General features: G+C 35.1%; 1 protein-coding gene across 3 annotated transcripts in view; it reads right to left on the reverse strand.

Moving 5' to 3' along the window:
• The window catches only part of LOC113045048 (protein EFR3 homolog A-like), a 37266-nt gene extending 22501 nt beyond the window's left edge, over positions 1–14765 (reverse strand). For 2 of the 3 annotated variants that reach the window (XM_026205171.1, XM_026205169.1), the window contains exons 1-6: positions 14571–14765; positions 14286–14394; positions 4635–4711; positions 2739–2866; positions 2099–2249; positions 984–1105 (exon numbers count right to left, since the gene is read on the reverse strand). In XM_026205171.1, the coding sequence (XP_026060956.1) occupies positions 984–1105; positions 2099–2249; positions 2739–2866; positions 4635–4711; positions 14286–14295 (488 nt within the window). In that variant the 5' untranslated portion in view covers positions 14296–14394; positions 14571–14765. The remainder of the gene's footprint in view (positions 1–983; positions 1106–2098; positions 2250–2738; positions 2867–4634; positions 4712–14285; positions 14395–14570) is intronic. The other variant, XM_026205170.1, reaches the window with a different exon arrangement.
• Between the last annotated feature and the right edge of the window lie 5287 nt (positions 14766–20052).

A 20052-nucleotide genomic window follows, 5' to 3' on the forward strand; every position in this document is an offset into this window, starting at 1 on the left:
AAAAGTCTGGATGGTCCCTTTGGTCTTTGGGACTGAGAAATTGAAATCCTTTTTCCCCGGAAACAAGTTGAAATGTAGACTCATCTAAGTCTTTTTGACAATCATAGATGCAGCATCGCTACATAAAATGAATATATATTTTTCTTCCTACAGTAACAGATATTCAAGTTGCATTTCTTGATGCAGCAGCAGACTGTGGTAAATTATAGTGAATATTTTCTGAAGTACCCCTGAGCCCATGTGGCTATATTTCACACTGCCGCATGACGGTTTCTTATGCAATGCCGTCTGCGGGATCAAAAGTCAAGTAAATTGAAAGTTGAAATGGAGGTTTCCTGTTTTGCCCTACATGTAGTGTGATTTTCTCGGGATTCCCTGATTCTTTACACAATATTATGTGTAGGTAGTTGGGTGAAAGACCTAAATTCTTTGCAATTTTGCATTGCGAAATGTGATTTAGGATACTTTTTTTTAATACTTCTCTCATGAAATTTGCCAAAAAGTGATGAGCCATGATCCAGCTTTGCTTGCAAAGACTGAGATGCTCCTTTTATACTCAAACATGACGCCTTGACCCATTACCAATTCACCTGCTTACTGTGATCTTTTCAAAACAGTTTAACGTGGATATTCAATAACCTTTTCACTTTTATTTTGCCTCTGTCCCAACTTTTTTGGAATGTGTTGCCACCGTCAAAAACTACATTTGTTCATATTTAGAAAATACATTTTCATTGGTCAGTGAAAACTTTGGAAATCTTTACCTTAATACTTTTGTCAATTACATTTGAATTTGTCAATTACATTAAATTTAAAGACAAGAAGTCACAGATTCTTGATTTTATTCTATTTTACAAAATGCCCCAACTTCTTCTGGAATTGGGGTTGTATTTTATATTATATTATAATATATATATATATATAAAAAAAAACTACTGACAGCACATCATGAAATAACCTCAGACACAAATTAATGCACACACCTGCTGCGAGTTTCAGGGTCCTCGTGTGTGGAGTGACACATGGCACTGAACTGAGAGACGAAAAAGTCGTATCTGCGATGGTAAGATGGTGTATCCTCCTCAATGTTTGCAAACTTCACAAACTAGAAGGGAAAAAAAACACTCACAATGATTATGTCAGAAAAACACAACCACACCCAATCTTTTCTCACACAATAACAGATTCAGAAACACTCCCATGCAAAGCAGTGAAGGTGATATTTCCCTCCCATTATGTGCAGAGGAAGTTACTGATATCAGCCAGAGTGTGACATCTCATTAGAGAAGCAAGATTGTGTGTTCAAGTGCATACAGCATGTGTGAATCATTGTCTGTTAGGGTACATAATTGATATTTGTAGCATTTTATTTACTAAAGTCTATTAAAACAGCCATAATTCAGTTTTCACCATATTCACCTTCTGTCTGACCCTCAGAATTAAACATGCATTAATCAACTTCAGTTTTCACTAGCTTCTGTTTGGAAAGTTTCTAAATGCTAAATGATGTGGGCATTCCTATGCTAATACACTCAAGCAGTCAATACGGTGATTATTTCCGAGTGTCCTTCCTTTGGAAGGACATTAAATAATACGTGAGTTTACGCAGCCTGACTGAGAAATGTAGTTTCGGTCTGCAACAGATGCATTGTTTAAAACAACTAAACAATTCACTGCAGCAGAATATTTGCAACGCTTCAGATATGCTGGGAACATATTTTAAAAACCCAGATGAGGAGTAATACAGCAGAAAATTGAGTGAGCAGAGAGAGACTAAGCAAGAGAGAATAAAAGGGGAAAAAAAGCACCATAACATAAATGGCAGAATAACAGTCAAAGCATTTCTCATCTTCCACCTGAACCTCTCGCATCTCCTGCAGAGATTTACACTCTTGCTTCACAATGCAATAGAATAGCCTTTTTTTAATTCTTCAGGATATAGAAAGGTAACTGGAACCAAAATGTTCCAGTTACTTTTTGTCTGGAACCAAAAATGGTTCTTCTATGGCACTGCTGTGAAGAATCTTTTGAAGCACTTTTATTTCGAAGAGTGTAGGTTTGCATTCGCTGGTTTGTTCAGTCAGACACACAAACTTACTGAGTTGGTGCCCAGGACTTGCAAATCAGGTTCTCTGGATTCCAGCAGTTTAGCTACCATGTGCAAGAAGCTCTCCACAAACGGCTTGATACTCTGGGAATGACACGCCATCAACAACTGATCCAACGCCTCCATCGCTATCACCACGTACCTGAACACACACACACACACACACACACACACCAAGAATCAATGTCCAAAATCAATAAAACTGTAAGAACAACGTTTTGATCTGATGTGACAACTTGGCCATCTTCTTTTGACCTCCATGTACAAATTATCTTCATATATTTTTCTAATCGTATCACTTTTTTTTTTATCCAGAATGCATATGTAGAATATTTATCAGATTAAGATACCAAAAAAAAAAAGATATATATATATATATATATATATATATATATATATATATATATATAAAATGAACACAAGCTAAATAGGTTTTTATTAAAGGAAAAAAAACACAAACAAACAAATAATGTAATGCAGGTACAATCTTACGGACAGTAAAAGCTACGTATAGTCAACATACTCAAAATTTCACTCATTAATAGCAGGTATATCAAAGATAATTCTGCATTGGCACTAAATGCGATGTGGGAAATATTTGTATGTATGGTTGTAATCATGCGTATCTTACCCGTAGCGATGTCGCACCACATCTCTGCTGAGGCGTTCTGCAAGGTACGCTCCGATACGGTCCAGCTTTTCTGGGGCTGACACTGCATAAAAAGTCAGCTTTTCCATATCAGATTTCACTAGTCCATCCTGCCAAAAAAAAAAAAAGCTATAAATTGTGAAATACAATTACTATTTTACTGGAACTTTACACGAAAATGTGCCTCTTTACCAGAAACTGTCATTTTCTGCGATAATCTTGGACTTTTAAGTGTCTGTACAGTAGATGCATTATTGTGCTGTATATTCATTTATAGTTCTTGTTCATTTTCCCAGTTAAAGAAAATGTCCTACTGTTGGTAATAAAAGTTTCATATGAATCAACTCTGAGCAGTTTTATAAATACTCTTGTTAGCAGTTTATTCTGAACTACTTTGGTTTGTAATTGTACCTAGCGACTTCTTAGTTAAAAAAAGATCTGAAGTAGAAATATTATTTGAAAGTATTAAAATCTTTGATGTTTTAAGACTTAGTAGAATATTTACAGGGAATATCTTCTACTGAATATAAGAAGTGTTATTCAACAGAAAGTTACCCAGAACCCCTTAAGAAACATAAACTCCTGAAGCTCACGAAGTGCTAATTAACTTAACACGATTTTAACGTACGGTACATAACATGACTGTAGGGAATCTGTCTCTCTCGGTGTGTGTGTGTGTTTTGGTTGAAACAGTCACACCAACTTATGAGAATATTACTCACACTTAGCCTTCAGAGAAAAAAATTGTGTGTGTGTGTGTGTGTCCCTCTTATCAACAGAGCTAAATGTTAATGTGATGAATATGGAGTAACAGCAGGGTTAAAAACCTTCCCAGTGTGTGTTGGTGTATATTACACTCTCAAAAAACTGCTGAACAGGTCAAAGGTCAAAATTAAGGCTTTAATAATACATTTTGATAATAACATTGCCAAGACACTTCTCTTCAACAATGTGAATAACGAGCAACAGCTGCTAGTCGACGGTGCTTTAAATTCAGATTGATAGTCCAATGGCTTCTTTCTTATTATGCATGGCATTTACTTTAGCTGGTCTCGGAGGACAAGAAGAGCCGATAAGAATATATTTTGATCACAGCACTAGAACCTGAATGTGTCTGAATCCCAGTGCATGAACTTTGATATAACGATGGTATTTAAAGAAGCATTTATTTAAAGCATCTGTCAAAAACGTATGTAAATGAGCAAGACTTGTTGACTGCAGAATTCTACGGTCTCCTTCAGTGAATCTATAGATGCAGATGATACAGCGAGATACTGATCAGGACAAATTTTAGCCATTTTAAGATAAACAGTTAGTATCCATTGTTTGCCAATGAACTAGATTCTGTCAGTATGATAGTCTTATCAAACGTAAAGATAAAATACATTCCAAACTATCAAATATTTGACTGAATTTTAACATTTAATAGTGTATACAGATACTGAATAATTAATATATCAAAGTGTGTGTGTATAAATACAGATGATACAGTGAGATATTGCTCAGGCCATAATTTTTCCCATTTCAAAATAATGGCTATTAGCCAATAAATAAGAGAATATCAGTAAAAAAACAAAAACAAAAAAAACAAATGAATAATCCTGTCAAATGGAAAATTAAAACTATGTAAAGATATCACAGATTAAATAAAGAATAAAACATACTTGAAAAAATATAATTACTAAATCTAAATCTAACTTTATGTATTTGTATATGCATTTGTGTGTGTGCATTCAAATTTATTTTTATTTCAGTTTTGTGCATGCCTCATGTATAATTATATTACAAAACCTAGATGTTATGCACTTCAGATGGATGGATATTCCATTCCATTCTTCTAAATTCCTTGCATTTCCATCTATTTCAGTGATAGGTTACCTTGGGGTCCTCTGGGAAAATGTTGTCCACTAGACGTTTGTAGCGTGGCCGCAGAGGACCACAACATCCACACACTCCTGAGAAAAGACAGAAGACAAAATAAAGATAGACAACCTTGACATCTTAAAATCAACTTTATATGTTTTCTGTTCAGTCTGCATGAACACAAACGATTGTGATCTGTCTGCACGGAGTTCAAATTATTTAGCTTTTTTGTGTTTTTTTAAAAACCATCTCCTGCCATAGCATCACATTTTAAAGAATGTTTGTTCAGTTAACATAAACTTCAGCTTTTACAAATGTGCCTCGTGACACCTGCTTTCTGTTGCGTTTCACTGCACTGTGTCAAGAATGGCCCTAATGAGATAGGATAGATATGCAACATAAGCAGTCTGACACATACATTCAGACTTCACCCACTCAAGCCAATAAGAACTTCAGAATCTACATATGCATGATATTAAAATGAGCTGTCAGGATGAAATTTGTATGTGTGCACAGATGAAAGGCTCAATGCAAACTACAGTCTGTGTGTGGGGGGATGATGCCACACAGTTTGAAGGGCTGATTAATTATTAAAAAAAGTCAAAGAAGAAATCTGAGAGCAGCAGAGCAGCCAGTACACACAAACACATGCGCACTCCTCATATTATTCAACACACACACACACACACACTGCACTGACAGCCCTTCACCAGTTAGAGGTGAAATTGTTCATTCATCCAGTCCAACATTGATAATAAATCTGGATTGAAATGCATGTGTATATGCCAAAAGACAGTGTGTGTGCGTGTGTGTGTGCAGGGATTGTAAAGTGAGATGTGGAAAAAGGAGCCGCCATTATCAGCTCAAACACCTGATCCAACTTCAGAAAGACAGAAAAGCGAAAGATGCTGTGAGGGAGAGAAATAAATAGAAGCAAAAGAGAGCGGGTGAGTGAGCTGAGCTCTACAGCAAAGTGACAAATGCATAAACAGTCTTACTAACAAAGGGTGTGCAAAACGCTTGTATTAATCATCACGATCGCACACAAATAAACACACATAGATACCAAGTCTGCTAAGGAAAGATCTCCTCTCCCAGGTGTGTCTGTATCTGAAGGTCCCGTCAGCTTCCGAGCGCGGCACCTGCCTGTACCTCCTCATCATGACCTTTGACCTTTGTTGACTCCTTTAGAGCCCCTCAACCCGGTCAGAACAGCAACCTTTCTGCGTCCTGCTTCCACCCTGGTCTGAGACTCAGACACACACCTGAACTGAATACCTGTAGAGGACTCGCCCTCTACTGAGACTGGCAGGAGAGCCAACCAATTACAGATGAATGGAAGTAACGCCTTCTGTGTTCTGTCAATGAGGTGACAGACAGAACTCAGAACCAGACTCAGAGAGAATAATATTTTACATTAAAAAATGTTTTTATACAAATATAAATAATATTAAAGGAAAGGAAAAGTTTTTTTGATGCATTTAACTTTGTAAAATTACGCATTTAAAAGTCATTAAAAAAAAATCAACAGTAAATACTGAAAGGTGAGACTGAAGTTGATTGGTTTGTAAAAACTGGTGCATATTATTTAATTCAAATAATACTTTAATGCCCAAATGACCTTGTTTACAGCAGACAGTAGAAAGTTTCATATTTTGATGAAAATCTATAAAACACTTGTTGTTTGTTTAGAATAATGTTCACAATGTGCACAAAAAGGTTTTCTCGAGAATAAGCTTTTTTTTTCAACATTTCTTCTTTTCAGACTAATATTTATTTGAACATTAATGTTAAAAATAAATAATACATATTATATATTATTAGATATATATACACACACACACATATACGTTTATATTAGTATGAATGTGAATCAGTGTCACATGTATATACACTGAGTGTATGAGTGTATATATTAGTATACATCTAGATTACATACAAGTAAAAAAAAAAAAATATTATATATATATTTATACAATAATAGATGGGAATTGCATAAATTATTAATTGACTATAAATTACTATAATGTGTTATAGTTTCCCTCTATGTCAGCTTTAAATTCAGAAAAGCTTCTGGAAAATGATGGAATAACATGAATTCATTTGTTTCTATAACACTATCAAAATACTAAATATCAAAAGACATTTACAGTTTCTACAAAATTTCCTGTGAGGTGGTTGGCTAGATTGATAATGTTTTTTAGTGACAAATCAGCAGATTTTACCACAACCACATACTGGCCTACATATCACAGAGAACCAAATATTTCAGTCTGAAAGGCATAAATGATGCATAAATCAACAGAACAGTAGGGTCTAAAAAGGACAAGTGATCATTCAGCAAACAGAACGACAATTCCCAATGCAGGTCCATTCTGATTTCACATGTTTAAATTTTCAAAAAACACAAAACAAGTTAACAAGTGCAGGGTAAAACTGTCATTCACAAATGAAGAGACAATATAAATAAATACTACTAACGTCAAGGGCATTGACTTAAACCAAGTTGTAGTTTTCCTTTTCATCTACATTTCCACGAGGAAAGCTCTATATCGTAACAGATTAGACATGGCCAGCAGGGGACGCTCACCCTGTTTAGGCCACCCCAGAGCAGGGTGCAAATCCTGCTTCCCACTGGTGCCTGTTGAATCCCCATTACTGCCAACATGAGACCGTCTGGGGAAATGAAGAGATTGATTCAGCGCCTGCAGAGAAAATCCTCTTAACCTTATGAGGACCTGAAATAGCTTAAGAGTTTGAAGAGCGAGAGCAGAGCCCGAGAAAAAGCTGCCATAACAGAATTACCATCTATCTAGAGACGGACCATGATGCACAATAACGAAGGCAGAACTTTAAGACCTTTGTGTCCACATAACATAAAACACAAAACAACCCGTGGGAGTAAACTAATCAAAAAAAGAAAGTTCAAAAATACATTTATATTTGTTTGCTTTTTTCAACTTTCTAAGCATTGCAGTAAAATGATTATTTTAATCCGCCACAAGATTTCAAATACAGTAAATATTCTAACTAGAATGTTTGAGTTTAACCTCTGACCATTCATCTGTGTATGTTTTCTTAAGTGTGTGTATATATCGGGCTTTCTGTTCTTATTTGAAGCTGTAGACCAAAGTCTATGATGTAAAAACCCATAATCCTTTGCCATCTGACAGAGTACAGGTAGAGTCTACACAAATACTCTCTCCCAAACACACCGATACACACACTGTGCTATATTTGCCAGCATGGGTCGATGGAGTGGAGGGCAAATAACAAGATATGCATGAGCTAGTCAATGCGAAGCGAAAAAAGGAATGGAGAAGATAGCGAAAGAAACTGGAAACCACTTATCTCGTGCTACCGTTCGACCAGTTTTACATCTGAGCAAAATGTAACATTTCTGTCTGCACATTTGCTGTGCACTTATGAGATCATTAACCCAGTTACAATTTCCCATAATGCAATGCAAATGCCTCCAAACTTCTAGGTTTTAAAAATATGACAGGCAGTGATCATTTAAGCGACTACAAACTAAATATAATGGTGCAAGCCTGCATACTGTGTATTGGTTATGAAACGGCATGAAGCATGTACTGTATGGCATTTACTCAGGCAGTATATAAATATGTTGTTTCAAACACATATTCCCTCTGTTTTTCTCTCTTATTCCATGTTCTACTAATTAGTAATCGACCAGTATGGTTTTTCAATGGATGAAGCCAATATTTAAAGATCAAGATGTTCAATGCAATGCTAAAGGGTAGCTGACTCATGGCCTGGTGAAATATTAATGCAAACATGGTCTGTTGAATGTCATATTTCATCATTTATCACCCAAATCTGTGATTCCAAACCTTCTATATTCCACAATATGTTCTATGTTCCATTTTACCGGTTATATATATATTTTAGCATGCTGAGAGTGTGTTGTAAGCTTCAAATTATATTTAAATTTAATTGAATTTAAATGCATTTAAATTAATCTACTTTATCACCAGTACAATTATACACATTCAGATGGACATCTTTGGCATGTTGTGAGCGAGCTTTAAAATGCAATTTAAAATGAATTTCATTTAAATCATTTAAAATATAATGAATCTACTTTGAATTATCATTGCGACACTCATTCACAATCACGCAGACATCTTTGGCACAAGTGGGAACTACCACTTCTATTAATCGGCAAAAATGGCTGTTATTGGCAAATGATCTCAAAATGGCCAAAAATTAGCCTTGTTTATAAACTAGTCAATTGTCAAATATGACAGCTTTTTCACCTAATGTTTTCCACTGAAGATATATTCAACTGTTAGTCTGTATATTTGAATATCCCCTGTATATTATATAAGCTGTAAAATTACCTTAAAATCAAGCAAATCAAGGACAGATGGACAAAAAACAAGCACAAAACACACGCGGATCAGACCTACCAGCATCAGCGTTCTCTGAGTCCATGTCTGTGTCTGCTCACTGGACCTGGGAGACAATCGCGCTCTTTCTGTCTCTCTATCTTTCTCTCTCTAGGTGCTGTACAGTGCAGAAAGTCTAACCATATTCTATAACACACACACACACACACACACACACACATCTGTATGAGGACAGAGGATGTGCAGTATTTAATTCTGATGATGCTGGTGTTTTGACACACTTAAAATTTCACTGCAGTGTCAACACGAGCATCTGACCGAATAATGCCACCATGCACGCGCACACTCTTGACCAACACAAAACACACACCACCGCCTTCCCTTGATGTTTTCCCTCACACTGAATCTTCACTAGCACGTCGTCCACTGCGCATATGAATGAGACATTGCTGAAAGGAAAGCGGGGAACACCAATACAAAACAGATGACAGATCAAACACACAGATCAAACTCTCTGGCTCACTCAAAACAGAAGATCAAACTTTGCTTTGCAAACGTCCACATTATCATCTCAAAGCCATGAGAGAGGGAGAAAGATACTTGAGAGAGAGAGAGAGATAAACAGAGAGCTCCTTCAGAGAGAACGAGAAGAGAAAAGATTGAGAAAGAGAGAAAGAGGGTGGTCATTGTGCCCTGCACTTCAATAGCATTTACACTGTCAATCAGTTCTGATTTTTTTTTTTTTTTTTTACTGAAATTTGAACAGACTGAACCTAAATGACAATATCATCTGATATTCGATAAAGTATATATTGCAATTATCTGACATAGTCATTTTTACTGCAATATGAGAAAGATTTAACATCTTATGCTGCTTAGATATTAGCTAAAAGAACAAAAAGGCACAAAATCACATTGAAACAGCAGTTCTCATTTTAAGCAAAGCGTGCAAACTACAAACTAGCAAGCAATGACTTCTGTATCCAAAGTCAGGATTTGCCAACACTTTACTGCCAGATGAAGCTGTTAAGGGTATGCAAAACTTAATTAAGTCCTCTGTAAAAAAAAATAAATAAAAAATTTTTTATTGGAAAAATAAATAAAAAATAATTTTACATTTAATATTAAAATAACAATCATTGTGTTTACTCTTAATTGAAATAAAAAAATAAATAATAATGTCCTGTATTTAAGTGGAGAACGGAAATGTATTTTTCTTTTTTTATTAATGCTCTCCAGATTCCAAAAACATGATTATTTGGACTCAAGTAAGATTTGTAAATTTTGGCAATGACTTCTATATCCAAAGTTAAGTTCTGTCAATGCTTTGCTGCCAGCAGAAACTGTTAAGCATGTGCAAACTCAAGTCCTCCGTAGAAGAATTGAGCTCCATTTTTGTTCTTATAAAATTCAATAATTTAAAGGGGTCACATGATGGGATATCAAGTTTTCCTTTCTCTTTGGAGTGTTACAAGCTGTTTGTGAATAGATAAGATCCCTAAAGTTTCAAAGACTTAAGTCTCAAATCCAAAGAGATATTCTTTATAAAAGTTAAGACTCGACCACGCCCTCCTAAAACGGCTCATTCTAACTTGCCTCCACATGTACGTATCACGATTTGGGAAAATTAGCATAACACCACCCAAATTTTCATGCAAGGAAAGAAGGTGTAACTTTGATTCTCGCTGTTCCCTCCTCGCTGTTGTGAAAGCGAAAATACTTTGTTTTGCCTTCCAAAAGAGGAAACAACTAGAAATCAGTGGTTAAGTTGTATTTACAGCACTGTTCCAGAACAGTTCAACCCAAATATTCAGATGTGTGCAGCACATTTTATTTAGGACTGTTTCCTGATCCTGGGTGAGAAGACTACAGTACAATGCCAGCTGTTCTGACTCACAGTCTGTAAGTAGGTTTACATATGTAAAGGATTTGCCACTGATGATTAAAACGCGAGTTTTGAGCAGTGCTTCTTGTTTCTCCAATTAAAAATAGTTTTTGTCTTGTCACACCGGTGTTCTTCTGACCGGGAAACACAGCATTTCCGTCATGCGCTTGAGGCATTCGGCCAATCACAATGCATTGGGTAGCTCGCCAATCAGAGCACGCCTTGTTTTTCAGAACGATGAGCTTTGTAAAAATCATTGCAATAAGAAAGTCGGGGGCATAGAAAAGAAACAAATGTACAGTATGTGAAATTTTTTTTTTTTTTTACCTTAAACCACATTTCATTACACCAAATACACAAAATAATGTTATTTTTAGCAACATCATACAACACGTTTAACCAAATTTTATAATAATAAGCACTGTTACTGTTGTTGTTAAATAATAATAAAAAATTAATAATAAAAAAAAACACGCTCTTTATTTAAATCAGAGAACTTTTTCAAAATTATTATTATTATTATTATTATTATTATGTGCTCTTCATTCCAAAATCTTGATTATTTAGACCTGACCGAGTAAGATTTATAATATTGGGCAATGATTCCTGTGTCAAAACTGAGATTTTGCCAATGCTTTGGTGCCAACAGAAACTAGTAAGGGTGTGCAAACTTTAATAATAATAATAATAATAATAATAATAATTCCTCATAATTAATAAATAACTGTCCTCCAAAATAATTATTTATCTAAAATAATTATTTCCTCTATTATAGTAATTACAGCTATGTAGTTGACCAGTTTTTTTTATTATTATTATGGGCTCTAGATTTAAAAACATGATTGTTTGTGATTGAACAAGATTCACACTATGAACTTGAACTGAACCAAACTCAGACTAGACTCCTTATCACTAGCTAACATGGCAGACAGGCCTGGTCAGACATAAATCACTTGCCGGCACGCTCCAGCAAGTTTAGTTAACGCATACTAAGACCTACTCGTGAGTTATATTATCAGAGCAATCAACGAAACAATGAAAAAGTTATTTATCTAATGTCATGACACAACTGACGTGCCAGATATATATATCTCCAGCCTTCTTACCTCCTGTCCTGCGACAGTTTTTCGGCATCCCTCCTCCACCCAAACTCCTCACTTCTAATCAATTTTATCCCATATTAGGTATAGGGGGAGTTCTTTGGGTTTGGGCTATGCTCCGGGCCCGGACCCCTCCCCCAGTACAGCACGCCAAAATATGCTTACTATTTGCTTTCAGATTAGATGTAAGGGTGAACTTGTGAAGAACTAATAACATAGTCAGTGATGTCTTAAGTGAATGTAAATAGACACGAAAAATAAGTCATATTTGTGTCAAGGAAATAGGCCTGTACTGTGAATGCAGCCGCAAAACATTTACAGAATCACTTTTTTCTCCATTTTCCTCTCTCATCCCATGTCAAGGATAAAGGGCTCGTCTTACAGGGTCCTGACTGCCCAGAAATAGACTGTGTGTGTGTGTCAGAGCAGAGAGGTTATCATACTCCCTCTGAGGGGTGTGGGAGTTGTGTTTGTACTTCAGTGGAGAGGTCACCCTACTCTCAGTATGTGTGTGTGTGTGTGTGTGTGTGTGTGTGTATTTTTGTTGTACTTCTCTTCTGAGTGCAGAGCGTCAGCAGCAATAACCCTCAGGGGTGTCTGGTCTACTGCGTCAAACTACACATTACGAGGTCTGACGAAATAATGCAACTCTGAATAATATCACAAATGGCAAACTAAATGGCACATAAAACTATATTACATGCTAAAATAAACAATGTCACAAAAATTAAACACAATGATGAAAAAAAAAAAACACCAAACACCAGGAAAAATAATATGGCAAATTTAACAAATGGCTAAAATATGCTTAATTAAACCACCAAAACCATCGCACTGTAATCAATACCAAACGAGTAATGACAATGGATTAATAACAACATATCAAAAATGGTAAATCCAACAATACCAAAATAACATTAAAAATTACACCAAAATAATCTTGCAAGCTAATTAACACCAAAACATCCACAAATGGCATATAAAACTATACTATATGTTGAACTAAACAAGCAAACTAAATCTCTCTACCACCAAATATAAGAGCAGCCAATAACAATTAAAAACACCAAAACATTAGAATAAAACAGAATAGAATTTGCACAGCTGAAAGTGGGAAGGACTATGTTGTGGTAAAGTGAAATGTGAATGTTGCCATAAAATACAAAAGTTGTCACATCTTGCTTAATAAATATAGAATAAACTTACAGTACATGTGAGCGAATGTTTTTCAGTGTGGCTTTAAATGTGCTTCAAACAGATACTGAAGAATTCAAACAGATATGTCACAATAGAAGAAAAAAAGTGATCCCAATTATGTTTCATACTGACTTTAAATCCAACAACACCAAAATAATCTTATAACAAATACCCCCCCAAAAAACAGACCAATTAAACACCAAACTATTCTGCAAATACCAAACTAAACTTAAATAAAAACCACAACAAAATCCAAAGTAAAGAATAAATCACAAATACCATAAATATCAACCTAAATGGGTGACAAAAATCAAATCAAACTAAACACCAATAAAAAAAAGATAGATAGATAGATAGATAGATAGATAGATAGATAGATAGATAGATAGAAACTTTGTTATTTAGTTTAACTTTGTATGCTAAAATAACAGAAAATGTGTGAAAAACGAATTCAAAATAATAATAAAAACTACAGTTGAATCGTAATGATTTTAAAATAACACTGAAGAATGAAGCATAACAAATTCACTTGGTTTCAGGAGACTTTCATATGCTTTTCAGGAACATTAAAATCAGAGACCTCCAAATACATTACATAAGATGTCCATCTTGGACCCTGCGGAGCAGGATTTTATGCTGACACTAAATCACATGCCAGTGCAACCTGCTGTCAAGGTCTATGGCATCAGTGCCAACGCCTCGACAGAGCCTAACGTGACTCATTGTCCTGCATGGGATCATGGGTGAAAAAGACTGCATTGTCAATGACTGTGTGAACTCTGGGAATACCATGGAACTACCGAATGATTCGCATTTCCATGTATCTAGGTTAGTTACCAAAACAAATCCAGAATATTTTGAATACTCTGAATACCAATTTTGTATACTTAGAAAAAAACAAAACAATGGCAATACCATTTAGTACTTTTTGTGCTTTTTTTCTATTGATGCAGAAGCATCAGAGAAGAGCTGAGATCAGCAGAACCCCAGTAGGCTAATGACACTGAATCATTTTCACATACACACTACAGCACAACATTTGCAGCATAAACCGTCTTAAGTTAATGACAGAGGGCTGAGGCTGTGACCGGCTCGGGTTCGGGGGTCTTACCGGTAGGCATTCCTCCACTCGGTTTCGTCCAACCCGCGCCCGATGCACTGCGTTTGGATCAGATCAGCTTGAAAGGGGGGCTGGGTTCGACATATGGATCGGAACACGTCTGGATCACACACATACAAATACACACACACACACATACGGATTAAGCGAATCCTATCAGAACCAGTCACCGAGGTTAAACTGACGGCTTTTAAAACACATGATTAAAAATAGCAGTACGTCGTCTTGTGTTGTTAAGAATGCAAAAAGTAAAGAAAGAGAGTTGTGTGTGAATACCTGTAGATGCAGATTAAGCGCAACACATCCGCGTTTCCTGCTTCACATTCCGCGTGACGTCGGGACACGCCAACGCGGAAGTTATAGTCGCGCGGCGCTGAGAAGAGAGGAGCGTCGAGTTTGAAAAAATAAAAACACAGCACACGCTGCTGGGATTCACTGAGTGGAACAGGTGGGCAGGAGAAAGAAGTTGTTTGCTTTGTTATGTTGTATCATAATAAGAGGTCTCTGGAAGTCTGTGTGAATATCTGCTCTCCCATCCAGCTTCTAAAATTAATAAACAGGGCAATCTCAGTTGCTTTTGATTTAGGTTAATGAACTGCTCGTGTGTGTGTGTGTGTGTGAGAGAGAGAGAGAGAGAGAGAGTGTGAGTGAGTGTGTATGTTTGTGTGTGTGAGAGAGTGTGTGTATGTGTAGGTTGGTCGATTAAAAAGTCATTAAAAGAGCTATTACCGCTGTCAGAATTTTGCATGGCATGTTGCCAGATTATTTTTACTCTCAATTTCTTTTTAAAGGAGTAGATCAACTAAAAAAAAATAATAATAATAATAAAAAAAACTGGTATCATTTTACTCTGTAATGAATGTGACCTTGTATTTTTTTCTATGGCACTCTGCAAGAGACATTTTGTTGCTTGGTTTTCCAAGGCCTGTTCAATGAACAGGACCTTTAGCAAAAACTATTTAAAATGCAACTTAGAATAATCATATTGTAGTTTATTCCAGGGCTTTTCAATCTTTTAGGTACCATGGACCCCCAGTTATGATATTCCTCATGCAAATGATCTGCATCCTAAATTTTTAAATGCAGCTAAATTAATGCATAAAAACCCAAGTTACACTATGAAAAATAAATGTGTAAAATCTATTTTTTGGAAAAGATTCCATTTTTTATGTTAAATGATTATTGTTTTCTCACTATACTGTACTTTTAGGTGTGTCGTTTATTTTAAATTGAATTAAAAAAGTAATAACATATTCATTTCTATTAGGCTGTATATTTATTATTTATTTGTTTATTTAGTTGATTTTTATTTTTATTTTTTTGTATATTGTTCAACGTATATACCCATAGGCACTACTTAGCAGTCCTGGACCCATTTGTGCTATATACCAATATATATATTTTTTTTTTGTCAAATATTTTCAACTAAGCATTTAATCTGGTTCATAAAAAGTGCTCTCATTTATTTGTTCAGGAATTTGATAGTTTCCCTTCTTGAGTTCAACTTCAATACTTAGCCTAATTATTTGGTCCCAATCACCAGTTAATGGTCCACTGGAAGGAAAGATTATCAGTGAATACATTTGACATTTTGTTATTGTATCATTTCAGTCAGAAAACATGGAATATAGTCATAAAAAAACACTTTTATGAGGCTTTTGTGAACTTTTTCGAACCATAAATGTTTTTGTTCCTATTCATTGTAACTGAATGAGAATGTCACATGCCTACATTGAAGTCTTATTAATTTGTTTAATTCTAGGTTTAGCGTGATATGAAATGTGAGTAAATTATCATTTAATTTCGGGGTGAACAATGTCTTTGAAATCTGCATCCATTGTCCTGATTTTTTTTTAAACATCAGAGCACATGTATAAAGTTTTAGTTGAAAAAACCCTTTATATACTCATTTTAAAAGATAATACTGATGAAATGAAGGGCAAATGGCTTTTATGTCTTTGTTGTTACATAAACCCGCCACTTCATTATGACATATTATTGGTAGAATCCGATCATTTACAGTAGTCATAATGAATAATAATACAAAGCACTGTAATGTCTGCCTGTGTCAGACCTCCTGTGTATAACTGGATTATATTAGGATAAGCTGAATCCATCCAGTCAAACAGCTTTAGCTCTGAGGACCTGAGCATGTGTGTCTGAGAGAGAGAGAGAGAGAGAAAATACGCAGTGTTAATATAAGACCTTTGCTTTACTGGAATTATGTGTGATTAAGGTCCATTTTATCCAAACATCTGTTAAAACACTGAAAATACACACATACAGTCTGAATCACTTACTTTCTCATGCTTAATTCTCTGTAACTAGGCGTGTTTACATTGTATCTTGGGTTGTCACAATGAGCTAAGGGAAACAGAAATACTGGGGCACAAACTGTCTTGATACAGCTCTAGCATCTACAGATGCAAACATTTGCATAATAATTATTGAAATGCTGGCTAAATAATCCTATTTCACCAATAATCTCTATCAAATCTGTGTGATGTCTTTCTGCGACCAGACACACACACACACACACACACAAAATGTTTTCTGCCTCATTGATATTGGTGGTTTAACGAAGCATGAAAGTTTGGGCAGTTTGATTGATTGAGTAATGTTTTGTGTGTGTGTGTGTGTGTGTGTGTGCACAAATGGCAGCTGGTTTGCCAGTCATTCAGTTAAGTTGTTATTTGAATTTTGCATGCACACACACACACACACACACACGCAATCCAGTGATTGCACCTAAAATATGCACTTTTGTTTTGTATATGTGAATTTTAAACTTAAATCTACACGTTTAAAATTAAGTTAATGGATGTAGTATATTATTTTTCAGCTACTTTACAGATTCTGACAAACCCACACATACTCCTACTTATTATTCTCTTACTCAGTCTGAAGACATTAATTTAATACTTGAATCTGTGTGAAACAAAATAGATTGGTAACTTGCATATTATTTCTTGTATATATGTAGAAAATAAAAGTAATTCAGTGTTATGAATAACTTTATTTTAATTTCCAGATTATAACAAAATAATTTAGCTCTGTTGTGTAGCTCTAGAAAACTTGGAATATATTGCACAATTCGTACTTTTATAATACTTTTTTTTGGCCATTTTTATTTTGACAGCCCATTACACTCGTATAAGAGAAATGAGGCATCGAAAAATAGGGAAGAAATAATGTTTGGAACAACTTGAGGATAAATAAACATTGTATACTTTGAAGCTTTCTTTCTTTCCTTCAATATTTTACATTTAATTTACTGTTACTTGGCATTTTTTGTTATTAATTGTGAAATTTACTAGCAATTTCAGAGTCAAAATCGTTTCTAATGGCGCAATGGTAAATGCTGTTGTTTTCCATCCTTATTGTGCTTTTTCTTTATTATGCTTTGAAAACGCACAGAAGTATTTTTTAATCCATACCTGTATACCCATTTTTTATACATACAAAACATGTCCACCTTTTAAGGATTTTCAGTTTTCCACATACAAGCTTCACACTGAGCTTCAGATCAATATTGACCCATAGAACTGTTTGTGTTAGAGAAAAATAGACAGTTTGATTTTTTTCTGTCTCCAGTGGGGTTTGACATTTTTCACCAACTAGCATTTAGGCGCAATGTCTATTCAGTGTCTTCGGTCAGAATCGATGCATGGATTGATTGCGTAATAGACACACTCATGATATTTGCAATTGAGAGAGACTTCTGAACATTCTCTCAAACCCCTGACAAGAAAAAAAAATAGACTCCTACACGATGATTCAAAATGAAATAATTATTAAAATTAAAATTATTAATAATTAAAATTCTGGATTGCTGGGCATCTTATTTTACAAATGTCTGAGAAGCCCCCATAAACATTATTATAACTCTATAATGCCTGATGAGGTTAGAGAACACCTGACAAGAGATCAGAGACCATTGCTGCATCCGAAATCACTCCAGACCCTTTGGATTCCCAGCTCCATGTTGGTACTTCTCCTCTTCAGTTCACCCCACTCATTTTCTTTAGGGTTCAGGTCAGAGGACTGGAATGGCCATAGCAGAAGCTTGGTTTTGTGCCCAGCGGCCCATTTTTTGAGGTTTGTGTTTGGATTATTGTATGGTTGGAAGATCCAAACATGGTCATTATAAGATTTCTGACAGAGTCCTTCATGTTTAGATTTTTTTTATCTGTTGGTATTTGATAGAATCAAAGATACCATTTATCTGAACAAAATTCCCCGGACCTCCAGCAGAAATATAGGCCCACACCATCAAAAATAAAGCAGAATATTTCGTTTTACACATGGGGTACTTTTTATCCCTGTGTTCACCAAACCCATCTTGAGTGTTTGCTGCTAAAAAGCTAATTTGTTTAGTTTCATCTCACCATAGAAGCAAGTCTCATTTGAAGTTCCAGTCATGTCTGATAACTGGATATGCTGGAGTTTGTTTTTGGATGAGCAGGGAGAATTTTTCTTGAAATCCTCCCAAACTCTGACCCCAAGACTCAACTATTTTCTTCAGTTCTCCATCAGTGGTATTTTGAGAGTCTTTAGCTATGCAGCTCTTCTCCTCGTGGTGCATTAGGACGATATAGACACACTTCCTCTTCCAGGCAGTTTTCAACATTTTCTGTTGATTGGAAATTCAGAATTTTTGCCCTGATGGTGGAAATGGGAATTTTCACTGCTCAAGCTCTTTTCTTAAAAACCATTTCACTAATTTGTGAAGCTCAATTTTCTTTTGGTGCACATTAGAAATATATACTTTGGTTTTTCTTATTTTGATGGATGATTAAGGGAATTTGGGCTTTGTTTTCCCTCCTATTTATATTTCTGTGAAACAGGAAGCAATGGCTGAATAATTTCATGTTCATAATCACCCTGGAGTGCTCAAAATGGGAATATGAATGGGAATATACTTCAGAAATATTTTACTCTAAAGAATTTCTAGGGGTGCCCATAATTGTGTCCAATGTGTATTTGAGAAAAACATTCATTTCATAATTATATTTTCCTCCATTTTAAATTCTTAATATCCAATGGAAGTTTTGATTTTGTGATTTATTTATTTATTTATTTATTTAAAATAAAAGATCAAAAGGATTAACAATGCAGATTAATTTTCATTGCCTCATTTGATCATATTTACCAAGTGTACTGATATTTTTGGCCATGACTGTATTTGTCATGATATTCTAAAACTTGTCATGCTTTTAGAGTCAGCATAACATTGAAATGAACCGTGACTGCTACTTGTTCCTGGTGTTTTTGTGATGAATTCTTTGGTGCACTCTGCATGCAATGCTTGCCTTCATAATCTTTCATCAAAACCTTTTCAATGTCCAACCAAATCTGGAGAAAATCATGCCCTACCTTCTTTTTTTTTCTCATTGAATATCATTTTTTATATATTTTTATCCAATATTTGAGACCATGTAAAGGAAGTCAATTCATAATTTTAGCATAATTCTTAATATTAACTTAATTTGATTTCCCCACATGTGAAGCCTGGTGCATACTGTATTATTTTAGCCATAATTTGGACAAATTTTGTGAATCCTAATAGATTCCTGTGATCCAAAATCTTTAGTGTCATGTGTTAAGCCACAAACGATTTACAACTGTCCAATGAAGAACCATTATGAGGATATTTCCCCTCTAAAAGTTGGGGCAAGTTGTTCCAAATCTGTATGAATTTCTGTCTTCTTTTCAACAAAAAAAGAATATATTTTAATGAATGTTGGTAAATAAACAG

The sequence above is a fragment of the Carassius auratus genome, chromosome 27, assembly GCF_003368295.1.
Source record: "Carassius auratus strain Wakin chromosome 27, ASM336829v1, whole genome shotgun sequence".
In the NCBI taxonomy this organism is placed as follows: domain Eukaryota; kingdom Metazoa; phylum Chordata; class Actinopteri; order Cypriniformes; family Cyprinidae; genus Carassius; species Carassius auratus.